Source organism: Podarcis erhardii (assembly GCF_964252035.2).
Source record: "Podarcis erhardii genome assembly, chromosome: 1".
Classification (NCBI taxonomy): Eukaryota; Metazoa; Chordata; class Lepidosauria; order Squamata; family Lacertidae; genus Podarcis; species Podarcis erhardii.
In genome coordinates, this window is record NC_138497.1 from 82,452,255 (window position 1) to 82,469,764 (window position 17,510).

A 17,510-nucleotide genomic window follows, 5' to 3' on the forward strand; every position below is an offset into this window, starting at 1 on the left:
GACATAACATTCAATTTAATGATTGGATAAAACTATGAAAGGAAGGGATGAGATTTACAGCATGCACCACAATTAAAGAAAATGTTATGAAAATGATATATCGATGGTATATAACACCAGTCAAATTAAGTAAGATGTATAAGGTGAGTAATAAATGTTGGAAATGTAAGGAGAAAGAAGGGACATTTTATCATATGTGGTGGGAATGTAAAAAAATGAAGTGCTTCTGGGAAACGATATATAATGAGATAAAGAAAATATTGAAATATACATTTGTTAAAAAACCAGAAGCATTCCTATTAGGAATTTTAGGTGGTGAGATAAAAAGGAAGGATCAGAAAATATTTTTGTATGCAGTAACAGCAGCTAGAACTCTTGTGGCCCAGAAATGGAAACAAGAAGAAATGCCCACGATTGAAGAATGGAGAACGAAATTAATGGATTATGTGCGAAAATTTATTGATTGGGGCGTGACCTTGCTGATTTCTTTACGATCCCCATCAGCCATTTACAGCGTCCGGCACGTTTCCTCTGCGCAGTAACTCCTGCTGTCTCTTCAGTCACGCCTAGCAGAGTAGACACAGCGGTAAAGCTGTCACTTGCTCCAGACAAACAAACAGTACAGGTTTGTCTATTTACAGTTCTTTATTGCGACATTTCTCAGAAAAATAGTCCAGGGCTTCTTTCAGCCATTACAGCCGTTACAAGCTGCGTCCGTCTCCCTCAAAGACACAGAGGAAAGAGAAAGAACAGAGAACAAGCTCCTCCCAGCTTCGAATCGCTAACGTCAGAAAGTGACGCACACCTCAGAACACTTAACCAGTTAAGTTCTGAACTCTAATGCAGAACTGGACAGATTAACAGGGAGGATTCGCAACCGACGGGACCAAAGATTCACTGAGGACTGGAATATATTAAAAATATTTGTGATAATGATATAACGTTTGTAAGTTTCCAAGAAGCTCTGTAAGAAGGTTTGGTAGAAATATTGTTTAAATAACATGGTAAGATAATATATACATAGTGCAATATAAATGAAGAAATGTGAAGATAAGATATGTAATAATTACGGAAAATTATCAGACATGTTGATAGAAGTCTAAAGAAAAAAGACGTGTGATGAATTCCAAATGTTTAATTGTGTTATAAATTTGTTTTTATTGGAAAATTAATAAAAATTATATATATAAGAAGTGTCTGTAACCCGAGGTACCACTATATAGCAAATCCACAATGAACACCTCATCTGGAAGCAGTAAAAGACAGCATCGCTTTTCTGTATAAACCAGCGACAAGGGTGATTTGGGGGTTGGGTTATGTATTAAGTTAAGCTAAGTCAGGAGTTTAACACTCCTGTTTTCAAGATGTTCTGGGGCAAATGCCCTTCTCTTCCCAGTCGAAGTGCAGAGAACCCAAAAGGAGCAGCAGATCAATGAGAATTGACTTACCTTCTTTGGCGTTTGGGTCCACCAGAATTAGAATGGCTAGGTTGTGCTCAAGGGAAAAGCAAACAGAAGTTGGTGTGTGACAGTATAGACTACCCACAAAAACGGCATCATATACTTGGCAAACCCACTCCCAAAACGTACAAATCAGCTCTAATACACAAGCAGTACCTGCAGATATATAACAGGTAATTTTTTTACTTATCAGATTTTCTGCAAGGAGGCGAAATCCAGATCATTTTTTTAAAAAATAAAAAGAAGTTTGGTTAGCACTTTGATAATGACATTGAATGGGTGCTGAAAAAACTTGTGGGTGTGAGTACTACCATTTTCTCAAGGAGCTCCCATCTGAAAACACCCCAGTTTTCAATTACAAACCCACAGATGAAACTGCAAGGAGAAATGCAGGCTAAACAACAAGATTCTCCTTGTGTCAATGTCTTTTACTTTAAACTTATACTAATGAAGCATGCTAGGAGCCAGCCGTAGACCAAATTTCACAAGGACAGGTCATTTGATTCTAAGCTTATGACAAGTTTTACCCCCTATTTGGGTGAATAACAAATCCAACTATTCAGGTGCCACCACTCTTGCATAGTAATCAAACTACTCTAGGTCACAATGGGAATTAATTTTCTATGTGGTTAACTGCTGAACTCATAGCCCCCTTCCCCATGAAGAGTGTTTAAAATGACTGACATGAACTGAGTGACATTCTTATAGAATATTAATATATGTATGGATCGGCTGATGGTGGATTTTGCTTCAATGCTGCATAGACAGAATAAGAAATAAGACCAATATTTTTTCAGAACACAGGTCCGTTTTATGAATTTATAATGTACCATAACCTGTTTGAATCAGTAGCTCCTGTTGCAAACAAGGAGCTCAATCCACCAACCACTGCTGATTACACAGATCTTTGTGTGAATCATCCCACACGTCTTTCTGTCCATGCAAACTCCACTAAGATGAACTGAAACTGTACAGTAGCAATGCCAATCACCTAGATTCAAGGAGGCCAATCCACATAATGGAATATGCTTCTACACACAAGTATCAGCTCCATCCGGTGGTCCAAAATACCACTGTAGGAAGGACCTGCATCCTGCATCCCATATCCCAGACTGCAGGAGAAGTGCTTCTGCTCCATATGCATCCTAAGCACTTTCGGCTCAAATGTCTCTGATCACATAAGGACCACTGATATGACTGACATGGTCGCTCCTCTAGTAGTGTCTGGGCAGTTCATCACTGACGCCATGCTATGCCCAACAGGAAGCAATCAGAGGCACAAGTTGCAAGGAGGCAATGTCTATTTAAAACTGCAGGGGGCTTCGATGACCAAGACTGGCTTCTGAGGAAGGAAATGGGCAAATATGTCAATTTCAGTTTCTCGTTTTTCGAATCTAAGGCTCACTTCTCCACATTTCTACAGGAGTTTGTGATTTTTTAAATTAAAAAGTCTTTATGAAAATTCATCAGCATTTGAGTATAGTTTATTGTGAAATGCAACCTCGACTGTCTTTTCTGATATGCTGTTATTATTAGTCCATGAAATCTGGGATACAGCTCATAGAATTGCAGCCTTGGAAAGCATCCCAAAGATCATGTGGTCCAACCCCTACAATGTAGGAATACGCAGCTGCCCCATACGGGGATTGAACTTTCAACCTTTGCATTATCAGCACCATGCCCTAACCGATGGAGCTAGGTAAATCAATATTTTTATACAGTGGTACCTCAGGTTAAGTACTTAATTTGTTCTGGAGGTCCGTTCTTAACTCGAAACTGTTCTTAACTTGAAGCACCACTTTAGCTAATGGGGCATCCTGCTGCCGCTGCGCTGCCAGAGCACAATTTCTGTTCTCATCCTGAAGCAAAGTTCTTAACCTGAAGCACTATTTCTGGCTTAGTGGAGTGTGTAACCTGAAGCATATGTAACCCGAGGTACCACTGTACAAAGCTTTCTGGGGTAGAAAATGAGGTGCCGATACCCAGAAAAGCGCCATGGACGCCAGAACAAAATAGCTGTCATGGTCAGCAAAAAATCCCTGTTTTTAAATATATCTGCTGTAAGAAGCAGTGAATTGGACTTGTTTTTCTCATGATATTGATTTTTTTTTATTGTTTCTTTATTATTTCTTCAGTGCTGTTTTTCTAGAGAAAGAGGTGCCGAAACTCACCATGAACGCCTTCCCCGTTCTCTTAGAATAGCAATGGCACCCACCTGAGAGGTGCCGTGACTGAGTTCTGGCAAATTCTGGCTGAGAAAAAGCCCTGATTTTTTTCACTGCAAAATAAAATCCAATAATATATATTTTTTTAAAATGATAGAAAGCCAGATACAAAGTCAATGGAGAAATAAAGCCCACCCTACTGTTTGTTCTGGCTCTCTGCTCAGCAGGTGTATTAGCAGAGGATGTTGGTTTCCTGGGAGATCACTTAATTGGGCATGTTCAGTATCAAGAACGTTTTACAAAATCATCATTAAAAATGAGTCAGAAATGCACAAATGGCGAAAAAATCAGCAGGACTGATCTGCTGCAGACATATACCACTGAAGAGATGCTGTACCCCTTTTGTCACATCACCAACTATCGCTATTCCCCTGTCAATTGATTCAAAGCAAGTAGATTGGATAATTGAACTTCAGATAATGAGAGATGTTCTATATATGCACCTTTGCTAGATATGTGCTGTCAAACACTGAAGGAAACAACAGGATAGGAAGGAAGGAAACCTTTTATTATTCTCTCCTTATTTTACTTCTTCTTTTAAAAATAACACTAATCCCACTCTTCTAAAATGATTCAAAGCAGCTTGCAACTAACTCACTACAAACAAGGAAACAATCAAAATCACACAACGAAACCAAAACTGCACATCTGCAGAAACAGAAAGATGCAAATCAGTACACTGTAATCAAAGCAGCAAAAAAACACAAGAAAGCAGGAACAAATCGGTAAGTGTACACACCATGCAGCTAAAGCACATGGCTACATTGTACCACTCACAGTGCTACAATTCCCAGCACCCTTATCAAATTACTGTATAGTTCCCAGGACTCTACAGAGGAAGCTACGTGCTTTAAATGTTTGGTGTGTACGGAGGCAAAGGCAGGATTCACTGACCACAAATGTGTTACTCTCTAATTTATGTAGTAAGGAAACTTTAATGAAATGTAGCACGCACACAAAATGCAATCCGTGGAATTACTGTAATGAAAAATTGTCAGCTTTGTACAAATGTTGTATGATCGTTATGTTAAAGATCAGCTCCCAGTTGAATTAACGTACTGTTTGTAGGCTTTCCGGAGGCATTTGGAAAGCCTTATTGAAAACAGGTGAAATTTACTAATCCAACAAGTCTCTTATGCAGTTTTCGTCCCAGACCAAGCTCTCAGTGAAATACTGACTCAAAAATACTTTCAGAATTAACTTGGTATCTCTTGACTGATCACTTCCTTGCCTTGCACCACTGTGGGGTAATGGTTTGAATGTCTGCCTAGGAGGCTAAGGTTCAAATTCCCACTCAGCCGTGGAGTTCGCTGGGTGGCTTTGAGCCTGTCACTGTCTCTCAGCCTTCCCACCACAGCGCTGTCGTGAGGACAAAAGGAGGAGAGGGAGAGCCATGTATGCCTCCTTGAGCTCCTTGCAGCAAAGGTGCAATGGAAATGCAACAAACAAATAAATAATAAATAATATCAATGTGGACCAGAACGATTTTCTGAGGGAGGAGAGGGGAGGGATTTCCTTCTGACAATAAATTTTGGGAGGGGGTGACCTGCGGCCTTCAGGCCTTCCACTTCCATTTCTTGTGTTAGAATCATAGAGTTGGAAGGGACCATGAGGGTCTTCTAGCCCAACCCCCTGTAATGCAGAAATATTTTGCCCAACATGGGCCTCAAACTCATGACCTTGAGCTTAAGAGTCTCTTGCTCTACCGACTGAGCTATCCCAGGTTATTGCTGGGCACCTATTCCCATTGACCAATAACTTCTGGAGAGTACCACACTGACAACCTGGGCAGCAGAAGAATAATTAAATATTGGAGTAAAATCAAGAATAGCTAAAAAGGTCAACATCTATTTTATTTGAGATGCATATAAAGCATTTGAATAGATTATAAAACGGCAATTCTGTCCGTATTTATTTGGACATTGAGTCTTAATGTTTGTGTCTAATATGGCTTTCTTTTGAGCAAGTGCGCTTAGGATTGCAGCCTAAGGTAAATTATCAGAAAGGGACTATCTTAGGATCTGGTGTGCAGCCCAATCCTGTAAATTCTTACTGAGAACCTTCCCTCCCACTTTTTTCCAAAGAATATTCACATAAGACTGCTGCTTTACAAACAGAGCAGATAGTGTTCTACTTTACAGAGGACACCAATTTATTTCAAGGTAACCACTATTTAAAGGGCTCTTGAGTCCAAGTCTGTTTTAATGCAATCATAAGAAAGGAGAGTGGGGTGGTGATGGTACTTGCTCATCCCCAGTCAGCACCTGGGCAACAGACTGAGCCGGCCACTTGAACATAGCCTTCCCCACTATGGTGAGATGCATTGTCCTTCTATTTAAATTACTATAATTCTTTTTAAATTTGCATTGATGCACATAAATTAGCATATGCAAATTCTACACACATCTATGCCCTCTTACTTGGCAATGCATGTGCTTATTTGATTTGCAATTTTCACTGATGCTCACTGAGCTAGAATTATTCAAATTGTTTTCGGTGACAAAGCAGTAAGCAAAATGGCCGAGGATGTTCCATTAACCTTCATGCTCCCATTAAAGTCCATGTCTATCACAATTAGACAGGAGCAGGGGATATAATAAAATGTAATCTCTTTATACGCTGATAATGCGGCTATTCCATCTCTGATCCGGTTGTATCTCTTCACAAAACCCTACAGATTATCCCTAGTTACAGCCTTCATCACCCAGGGCATAAAATCAATGAGCAGAAATAGAGATTATTGGGCATTAACTATATCTGCTCACCATACATATCCATGTAAGCAAAATTGCAATTTTTATTCATTCCTTGGAAATTTATTCTCATAAAATACTTAGGACTAAAAATATATGCAGACTTGTTAGTGAATGATAAATAAAATAAGTGAGTAAATAAAACAATAAAAAAGCTCACAAACCAAAAGAAAAACCACAGGTGGTTAGGGAGGATCACTATAATTAAAATAAATGTTGCCTCAAAATTAAGTTCTCAGTGAATACTATACCAATATTTATCTGACAGAATTTTTTGGAATTATTTGTCTAAAATAATTTATACTGGTGGAGCAGAAAAATCTCAGTGAAGGAAAGAAAATGATTGACTAGGAGATTATATATACAGTATATATATATATATATATATATATATATATATATATATATATAGTGTGTGTGTGTGTGTGTGTGTGCGCGCGCGTGTGTGTGTGTATGTAAGTAAGTAATTACAACTCTGAATATTTTCATTAATATCTTTTCAAAATGAGAGCAGAAGACTGGACAGCTATTCCATTGCAAGCTCCACCATGAATGCTGAATAAGAACAGATTAGCCTCCATTACAGATAAACCAATTCTTTGGCTAGCAGTGTGAACTCAAGACAAACGGAATCATTTTAAGCTCCATAATCCCCTCATTTGCATCCATGCTTTATAGTACAAACTTTAATTGGCATGAATAGCATAAGAATAGAATGTTACTGGGAGCATCAAAGCCTTTTTTCAGTGTAATCCAATGCATTTCTGCTCAGCAGTAAGAACCCACTGACTTCAATGGACCATACTCCCGGGTAAGTGTGAAGAGGCTTGCTGCCTGAAATTTGTGATTTCCCTCCCTCTGCTTGTAATTATGTTTTAAAACAAAAACTCTAACCAATGAATCAAAGCCCCCCTCTCTTCTATTTTTCCCACCACAACACTTTTTGCATGAAATAGATAAAAGAAAAGCTTTATTAGGAAGCACACATATTGGGGAGTTATTTAATTCAGAATATTAAAATAATTTTATGTTATAAAAATGCTTTTCCTAACACAATTTGGAGTTGGAAGTTGCAAGGGAAATCTACTCTTATCATTATAAGAATAGTCACTCGTTTTATGTTTGTTCCAGTTGGAAAGACATAATCTTTCAAGTTACAGATAGGTAGCCGTGTTGGTCTGCCATAGTCAAAACAAAACAAATTCCTTCCAGTAGCACCTTAAAGACCAACTAAGTCAGTTCTTGGTATGAGCTTTTCGTGTGCATGTATCTGAAGAAGTGTGCATGCACACGAAAGCTCATACCAAGAACTGACTTAGTTGGTCTTTAAGGTGCTACTGGAAGGAATTTTTTTTGTATAATCTTTCAAGCTTTCATATATAGGAACAACTAGCTTCTTAATCGTGGGTGCCATTCAACTCTCCAGATAGTGATCCAAAAATCAGAACAATATTTGGATGCACAACCTAGCCCCCTTATGGGTAGTTAAGAACAAACTAGATCAGGGGTAGGCAACCTAATCGCCTTCTCAATCTGGCCGGGAATCAGCCTGTTTTTACATGAGTAGAATGTGTCCTTTTATTTAGTGGTTAAACACTATCCATGGCATTTTTCTGATTTAACACCCCCCCTCACATTGACTATTAACTGCAGGGGGGAAATATAAGTACCGGTACCTCTAGGTCTAAGAGCAGCTATGTGTGTGGTTTAGATTTAGGAAAAATAGCCCTGGCAGGGCATTTAAGGTAACTAAATAAATGAATAAATAAATCAGGAGATCGGACATGGATTTAATCTGTTTTGGCCCTCAGAAACTTCAAAATTGGCACATTTGGTCAGACATCATAATGGACATCAAAGAATTAGCTACTTCCAGGTAAGATGAACTTCTTTTCATTTTCATCTAGGACAGCATAACAATGTGGTTGCTCTTTCTCAATGAAATATCAGCATCTATTAACTGAATATTTTAAATAATACATACAATGAGTTTAAAAATAAAATGAATTAAATAAAAGATAGCCATCACTCAAGAAAAAAGTCCTAGCAAATGGAGAAAGTGCTTCAAGAAACCATGAAAACAACATCAACCCCAGTGGGTCAGACACTGGACCATCAAGTCTGAAAGATCCAGTCTTCTACAATGTTTGGGCTTTTTGTTCTGGCCTGAGCAACAGCTGACACTGAAAGGAAAAGGCTTTCATCATCCTTGGTCACTTATCCACCAATTTCTCTTCTTATTAACCATCTATTTTAGTAATGGGTGTCATCTAAACTTCCTCTGCTGCAAAAATAACCTGCAGGCGGACAAGGCAGGGAGGAAAAAATAACACTTTCTGTTTTGGTGTGTCTTGTTCTTGAACATCCTAGGCCAGAATGAAGGCCTCTTTCTTCTGTTTTCCGAAGAACCATCCTTGGGTGATACAGGAGCGGGATGCTGCTGGAGGGTAACAAAATGTTAAGATGGATCAAATCCCATCAGCAAAATATCAGCTTGGGCGGGTGTTCCCCCTTTGGGGTTAGTAGATTAGATCTTTAGCTGTTGTAAATAAAACAAGTAGTCAGTTCTGAAACAGTCAAATCAAGGACAATCAAGATGTCTACTCAAGGAGCTTTTGGTCTGATTAAGAATGATGACACTTGAAGTCTTCTCTCGTTGCCAAGATCAATGGAAAGGTCAGACACCAAAGGTCTGATGGATCCAAAGTCTAAGGTCAGGAATCCAAACACAAAGATACTTGAAAAATGAGAGTTAATCATATTAAACTGAAGAACTCAAAGCGCCTGGCAATAAAAACAGCCTCTGATATATTGTGACCATGCACATTGGCCGACAGACAACCTTCCAGGCAGCTGCTTCAGTTTTTCCAGCAGTGAGTACTGCCTGCAATTGTTTGCACCAAAAGGAGGGCTTGGCTTCAGAAATCAGGTCACTGTGTCTGCCCGTCCGCTGCACACTCGGGTATTATTCTGTATAAGCCACTTAAGTCCAAGCAACAGGGCACCATCCCTGCTTTCCTACAGTCTAAGAGAACTCATTGTTACAACTGGGTTATTTTAGGCTAAACATTTTTGTCTCTCTCCCCACCCCCTCCCCTGGAAGGCTGTACCCTGCGGGGCTTATGCCATTTTAGTCTCACACTCTTTCATTCTAACCTGACTATCTCTCTGCTGTAGCCTATCAGCCTTCTTTCAACATAAAAGCAGCATCTTTTCAGAACAGGAAGTAAATGGCCTCAGCATAGTATGGATTCTCCCCAGCCCTGAAGCGCTTCGATGTTTATCATCATCTAGCATCACATGGTCTGAATTAATTACCCCAGTTCCCATTTCTGAAGACTTATCCCACTGAATAAAGCCAGACTGCTTCCACCATGATATGAACATAATCATGTTCTTTTAGGTTAAATCGTACCGATTTACCTGCCTCGTATTTTCAAAAGCGAAATTGCAACCACAAACTAAGATCTGATCCCATATGGCCTTACACGCACAGAAGCTGCCAGCCACGCCGCTCCTATCAAGATAAACTCACAGCATTTGGAACCTATTACAGCTCATCTGCAAATCCCTTTTCACTGATGTGCTACAGATCAGCCAGAGGGCAAGATTCCTGGCACACCAGGAGGAGGGAAATACTATTATCTTGTTCACCCTGACTGAAACTTGTTCCTACAAAGGTTTACTGCCATCCCAAAAGCATTGGCTGCACGTCCTTAGAAAAGCCTGATTTCCATAATCCACCAAAGAATGAATCATATGGCCAGAGGTCAGGCCCCTGGCTGATCTAAACTGGCAGAGCTTGACTGCTGCTTACTTAGCTGTACAAAAACAAACCGGTAAATGCAAGACAGGAACCTTGAAACAAACAAAGCATCAGGGATGGCAATTGTTTGCCATTTCAAAATGCTCCAGATCCATTTGAATCTCTCGGCTCCTGGACTACACAGGCAAGCAGGATAAAATGTACTGTGCCAGTTCAGATGGCGGGGAGGGGATGCCTTTTTTCTATTGCTCTGCCATGTAAAAAAAACTATTGAAAGTTGAAAAGAAACTCCTCCGAGAGAATATTTCAAGCCTAGCCTTGGCCCTGCTTTGCTAGCTTTCTACTTGCGGTGAGTTTCTGGACATATTACATATCCTCCAACATTCTCCGATGAAAATAGGGACATTATATTCTAATAATAATAATAATAATAATAATAATAATAATAATAATAATACCCTGTCCATCTGACTGGGTTGCCCCAGCCACTCTGGGCAGCTTCCCCCAACATATATAAAAATGTAATAAAACATTAAACATTTTTTAAAAATACTTTCCTATACAGGGCTGCCTTCTAAAGGTTGTATAATTACTTATCTCCTTGGCTCCATATCCTCCAACATTTCTCTGATGAGAATAGGGATGCCCTAAGGAAAAGCGGGGCATTCCAGGATCATATCAGAAACCAGTACGGCTTCTGTAAATCCAGGACTGCCCCTGGAACATAGGGAGGGTCTGATATTAACATGTATGATCCTCCACTTGTAGTGGAGTATCCCATTCTGCCATCTCAGGGTTCTGCCACCTCATTTAGTGGTATCAGGGCTGCCCTTACCATTAAGCAAAGTGAAGTGACCACATCAGGTGCCAGGTGCCAGAAGGCAGGGGGTATGTTTTGGTGGTGTGCCACATAGCACACCCCATAAGGCAGCCTACCACCTTCAAGTACAGTGGAGGACATTGCCTCATCACCGGTGTTGAAACTACATTCAATGGCCTGTTCAGCTCACTTCTGTACATGGAACGTGGGAGGAGGGAGCCATCTTGTTATTTTGCTCAGTCCCTACCTGCGTAAGCTTTCCAGAGGCACAAGGTACATTTACATGTACTTAACATGAGCACTGACCTTTTCGTGTCTAATGTCATCACTCATCGATGGTGAGACCATAGGCTGTGTGCAGTTCTGGTCTTCGCCTCGCCTCAAAAAGGATATTTTTAGAGACAAAAAAGGTTTCTTTAAAGGGCAACCAGAATAATCAATGAGTTGCAGAAGCTCCCCTTCGAGGGGAGATTACAACATTTGGAACTTTTTTAGTTTAGGACAAATGATAGAGGACTATAAGATTGGCTGTTGTTGTTGTTTAGTCGTTTAGTCGTGTCCGACTCTTCGTGACCCCGTGATGCTGAATTTTGAAAGGCTCAGGACAGAGAAAACAAGGTACTTTTTCAAAGAGTGCACTCCAGCTACTGAATTCACTCCGACAAGATGTAGTGATGGCCACCAACTTAGATAGCTTTAAAAGAGGACTGGACAAATTTGGGGAATAGAAGGCTCCCAGTGGCTAATAGCTGTGATGACTATATTCTACCCCCACTGCCTCTGAATATCAGCTGTTGGGAATCACAAGTGTAGAGTGTGCTGGCAAACTGAAGATGCTGCTTGTGGGCTTCCCATAGGCATCTAGCTGGCTGCGTTGAGAACAGGATGGTGGACTCGATGGGCCTTTGGCCTGATCCAGCAGAGCTTTTCATATGGTCTTTCATAGTACTCTAGTGGCACACACACCTAGGCCACTGATCACTCTTAGATATAATTACTATGTGATAATGCACATATATGTTAAGTGCATTTAAAAGTGACCAGGCCCATGTAGGAAGCTTATATAGGTAAGGGTATCCCCTGTGACTTGCGTCAGGCCATGGCCTTACCTCGCATAAATGGACAAAACGATAAATGATTTGATGGCCTTCATCAAAGAAGAAACGACTAACCTTCTTGCCAGGAATAACTGCACAAGAATGTTAACAGAGATAGTAGAAAGCAGGTATTCCGCTACTGGTACGGTACACCAGGACCCAGTCCTACCATAAGGCAGAGAGAGGCAGCTGCTTCAGGCAGCAATTGTAGAGGAGGGGCGTATGGCTCCAGCCCTCACCATTCCCCTGAGTCTGCTAACCTGCTACCTCCAGGTGCTGTGTAGAAAACACTGTACTATCACCAGTGCTGAAGTAAGCTAAAACTGCCAGTCCAATTGGATTTTATATATAGGATGGGAGGGTGCCATCTTGTCTTTTGCCTCAGGCAGTAAAATATCTTGGGCAGGACCTGCTGTGCATTCTGCATATGTTGACCGTTTTATTCAGGGCCAAACTAGTCAGTATGGGAAACGTATGAGCACATTCTCTCCTCTGTTGTTGTTGTTTTAAAATAAATAAATAAATAAACAGCAACCATAAAAAGTCGGGGAGAAGAATCAGACCCATGCAATAAAAATGTCCCCATGCATACAGCAGCTTTGGGGTAGTGATTTTCACCAGGATCATAGCATAAGACGAAGGTGTTACACCTTCTTCACCATGCTGAGAGGTCCTGATCCTGACCGCTGTCTCCCCCTCCAATTACTGCTTATTTTTAAAACATGAAGTATATTTGTACATTTAACTCAACTGTCTAGTTTGTGTGGGCATAAAGCAGGGGCACAGCAGAGTGAACTGAAAACACAAAAAGTAAATAAGCCTCAGCTAATTAGCCAGAGCTCCAAGAAACAAAAGACAATGGTCAGATCATTGGCTTGGCGGGTGTTTAAACAAATTTCAAGGAAGCTGGGATTATTTACCCCTGTTGCAATTGAATCTGGCCCACCATTTCCCAAGGAACTTATTTTAGAACAATTCAGGATTCATCACCAACCTCCCACGCTACACACAAGCCTGCAACCAGGTTCAGTTATGGATTTTATTATAGTGTTAATTTAAATGCTCATTTAAAAGGAGATGGAGATGGAGGCTCAAGCAAGGAATGTTGTCAAAAGACAGTGAGTAATAAAATTAAGCAAGTATATTAAATTAAAACATGAGTTTTGTATTGGTAGAAATAATTGTATTTACAATCCTAGAGATTAAAAAACCCATTTATGTACTGGAAAATTGATCTACTTTCTTACTGCATTGATCAACATGCCCTTGTAGTTTATGTTGCAGGAGGGATTTTTCATTTCCCTGCCCCTTCTCTTATGTGGCCCCAATCCAGAGAAATATTCCCAAAGACTTGTGCACGATGTTGCACTTACCATTTCAAAGATGGATCTAGTCTGGACTGCAGAAGTTTCTGTATGGGTCAAACTAGACAGGACACTAGAAAATGCTTCATTTTTTGTAAACCGCTTTAATGTATTTTTAAACACTCAAACAGTACATAAAATTTTACAAGATAAATAAATAAAATGTATCATAGTAGTTTAAAAATTGTAGTAATAGACATGGGGGGGCAAATTTCATTCAAATTGCAATGTAAAGGGAGAATTTAATCCTTCCCTCCTCACCCGTGTTCCTGACAAAAACTGCCTTTCATGCTGCTATTTGCCTTAGAAAACACACTTTAATTGGTCCCAATTAGATTTCTGTTGGGATCACGGCTGCGGTGGGAAGAGCTAAATCTCCTCTCCCTGCACTCTAAGATTCCAGTGAGAATCCACCCAGCCATTATTACAATTTAGAAATTCCCGGACCTGCTTCCAAGTTTGGCCATCAGCCTTAATCAGCTCTCAGGTGAGACAGGTGTTAGGAGAAAGGTGTGCCTTGGACATGAAACAAGGTCAAATGCAGCCCTTCAGTCATGTATGGAAGCCCACTAGGGACAGTATAGGCGTTTTTGGTTCTGCTGCTTGCCTGAACAACAGACACTGTCAAGTGTCTGGCAGGACAAAATACATGACTGTTACACTGCAGTTGACTTGATGGGTCATAAGTTGTTCAGGCCTGCATTAAAAAAAAATCAGTCAAGACCAGATTTTCAGTCACTGTAAAATGGGAGACCTGCATTAGTTGGTGGCTGGGGAGCACAAAAAAAAAAAAGTCTTAATCATAAGCACAATGAATAGAATTCCAACTAAATCTCCATTATTTTGGGTGCTCTCAGACTGCTGTTATTTTCAGGTGGGATTTACTCACATACCAACAACTTCAGGTTGTGCAATCAAAGTTGGTTTGGTACTTTTGCTCAACAAACTCCCTCCCTCCCCACGCCCCCGCAACTGGATTTTTCTGCAGTGAGGAAAGTGGTGGGAAAATGCCACAGAATGTGGAGGATAACAATTGCTTGAGGCAATGTTGTATAAGCTCCCCACAAATAAACCAGAATGAATGCTTCATAAACAGCCAACATGGTTGTAACTTCTGCACAAGCTTTGTGCAAACAAATCAAGACGTATGCTCAATAAAAAGGTTGTCTAGAAAAGACCTATATAAGGACATCCATACAGGCATCATATAAAGTAGTACATATTGAACAAGACAGAAACGGTGTTGGTCCCTTTCTTGAAAAAGAGCTCTAAAGGCCAAGCAGAGGTGTGATCAAAATTTTCCTTCTATTCTGGATTAATGAATCTGTAATAATGACTATGCCCTGGTTGGGTGTTCACAATGGCTAGTGCTGTTTTGAATCATTACTGTCTCTCCCCCCCCCCCCGCCCCCCATACAGGCATCCATCAATAGAGTCTAAGGAGGCTAACAGTAAGCTAAAAACAAACAATCAATACAACACAACATCAAAACCAAAAATCCAATAAAACAGTTAAAAGAACAGTGCTAGCAATAATTACAGTGCTAGCAATAAGTCCAGCAACAGTCCAAGACATTTTGTTCCCTGAGACAGAATAACTAATGGCGCAATATCGCTCTCCCCACTTTTAAGGTGCAGAGTGCCCAAAATTGGCTGAGTAATTTGGGCACTTTATTTCAAACAACCCAGGCAGAAAATCTCACAAGTTTTTCCCTGACGGTCAAAAAGTAACAGTAATAACCTTTTCATGACACTTAAAATCAGCTGCCTGAGACAACTACTTCACCCCACCTAATGTTAGGGCTGGTTCTGCATCAGCCACCAAAGGCTCGGGAGAATAAGAATTAAAGGACTACAAGATTGGCTTGCATGAGTGTCACTGAGGAATTTATTCTATAAACAGGGTACAATCAAAGAGAAGGCCCTGTCCACTGTTGCCTCCTGTGTTATTTATATAAATGGTATTAAAGTGATGCAGTACTTAATTCTGTTAATATGATGGTCTAAGCCAGGAGTGGGGATGGTGTTGCCTTCCAGATGTTACTGGACTACTACAACATCTAACCACTGGCCATGCTGGCTGGAGCTCATGGGAGTTGAAGTCCAAGAATGTCTGGAGGACCACAGCTTCGTCACATCTGGTTTAACCAGGCTAGTAATATGCATATATGATTTTTTTATTATAATTTTTTTGAACAGCACAGTGTTCTCCTGGGACTACTTTTATGTCCATTCCTGCCCTGCTTTTTCCAATAGGCTTCTGCCTTTTAATCTTCATATTGGGTTCACTTTACATGCAAAGCTGGATAGTAGTTATTAAGCAACGTAGACTAGGAAATTTAGCAATTATGGAGCAAGAATTTAGATTCCCTTATATATTGGTAACAGGCTGAATAAAGGCAGCAAAGAGTAGGACTAAAATAACAGGCCTTACAATGGAGGGAAGTAAGCAGTGGTGTTCCTCAAGGGTCTGTATTGGCTTGGGAATCCACAACTACTTGTTTATACATGATATAATGTTTGGGGTGAGAAGAGAAGTGGTCAAGTTGTGGCCAGCCACCCTTGGTACAAGGTGCTAGACTAGGTGGATGCTTAACCCAGCAGAGCTTTTATATTTGTAAGAAATCTCTAGTCAGTTCCCTCCTTCGTGATTCAGGCAGTGATAATTGGAGACATGAAGCTAAATTCATGAGCTAAATTTTCAGAACATGGCAAACAGCTCCTATGCTGAGAGAAGGAGGAATTCAAGACAGATTCTAGTATCCATCTGTTTCTACTAAGCTGAAAGTGGGCTTCTGAGTTCAGATGCACATCTTGGGAATAAGTGGAAAGGTGTCGCTTTTTCAAATTACAGCAGGCATAACTGTCCCCTCCCCCAGTGTTTCCCCTATTTGGAAAAATAGTGAGAACAAGTGGGCATAAAATGCCAGATTGGTTTCTGAATAATGAGGACACTTCTGTTGGTCCAGAAGCAGGACAGGAGACCTGTCATCTGCAGGCCACTTGGTCTGATATGTCAACTTCACATCTTAAAGAGGCTGACATTCATTGTCATGTGATGTCCGTTTTAGAGATGTGAGTAATGAGGGTGAAAATTATTTTCTTTTCCCAACCTTTTGGGTATGGGTATTAACCAAAAAACCCCGACCCACTGCTTTTCGCCAGCAGGAAGTGGGATCACAAATGAATGGTCTCTTCTTGACTTGAGAGCAGAACAAAGAAAACAGATACGTGGGCACCTGAAAGCCTCAGGTGCTGCAAACTGGTATTGGCCTCAAAGAAAGCAGCACCAGATGAGTATTCATCTACTGCAGAAAGACGGGCCAAATGAAAGGACCGTTGTGGATGGCAGATGGAGAGATGCACTGAGCTGTCATCGCATCTAAAGGACTTTCAGAGAAAGCTGAACAGAGCCAGAGAGAGCCAGCATGGACAGAAATGAAAAGACAGAACCAAGCGAGAAATCGAGAGAGGTACCTTTTCTGATCGCCATTAAGGAAAGGGTCATTAGCAGCACATCCATCGGGTCCATCGTGCATGAGTGTGCACTGAACAGCAATGATCTTCAGAGCTGGGGAGAGGAAAAGGCCCAGCATGCTCTTCATTTCATTCTCCTCCTGACGTTGTGATTAGTTTCCATACAGTAGTTTATTTCGTTTGCTTGTGGTTTCAATCGTCAGGAAACTGTCAGTACACTCTTAGTCCTGGTGGCAACTCAAGCAGACTGAAAAGTGCAGCAATGTGAGAAAATGGTATTGGGGGTGGGGAGGGGGCAGGAAAGCAAAATGAAACCCATGTGAAATAATACTGGCCACCAGCATTAGGATATCCATCTTCATGGCCAGAGGACACACACAAAGAACCAAGGTCCAGATAGTTATACACATCATTCTTTGTCTCATAAGTAGATGCTACTGGAGTTGTCTTGTTATTTTGGCTCCAGGACCTTCATGTTCCTTCTCCCTCTAGATGCCCGACAAGTGTTTCGGTTTTTCTTCCTTTCAATATTAAGATATTGATTTTTT

At 40.6% G+C, this 17,510-nt stretch overlaps 1 protein-coding gene across 3 annotated transcripts in view; it reads right to left on the reverse strand.

Annotated features, from left to right (window-relative positions):
• CD6 (CD6 molecule) overlaps window positions 1-17,290 on the reverse strand; it is a 42,073-nt gene extending 24,783 nt beyond the window's left edge. For all 3 annotated transcript variants that reach the window (XM_081837328.1, XM_081837327.1, XM_081837326.1), the window contains exon 1: window positions 16,963-17,290. In XM_081837328.1, the coding sequence (XP_081693454.1) occupies window positions 16,963-17,017 (55 nt within the window). In that variant the 5' untranslated portion in view covers window positions 17,018-17,290. The remainder of the gene's footprint in view (window positions 1-16,962) is intronic.
• Window positions 17,291-17,510: the final 220 nt, after the last annotated feature.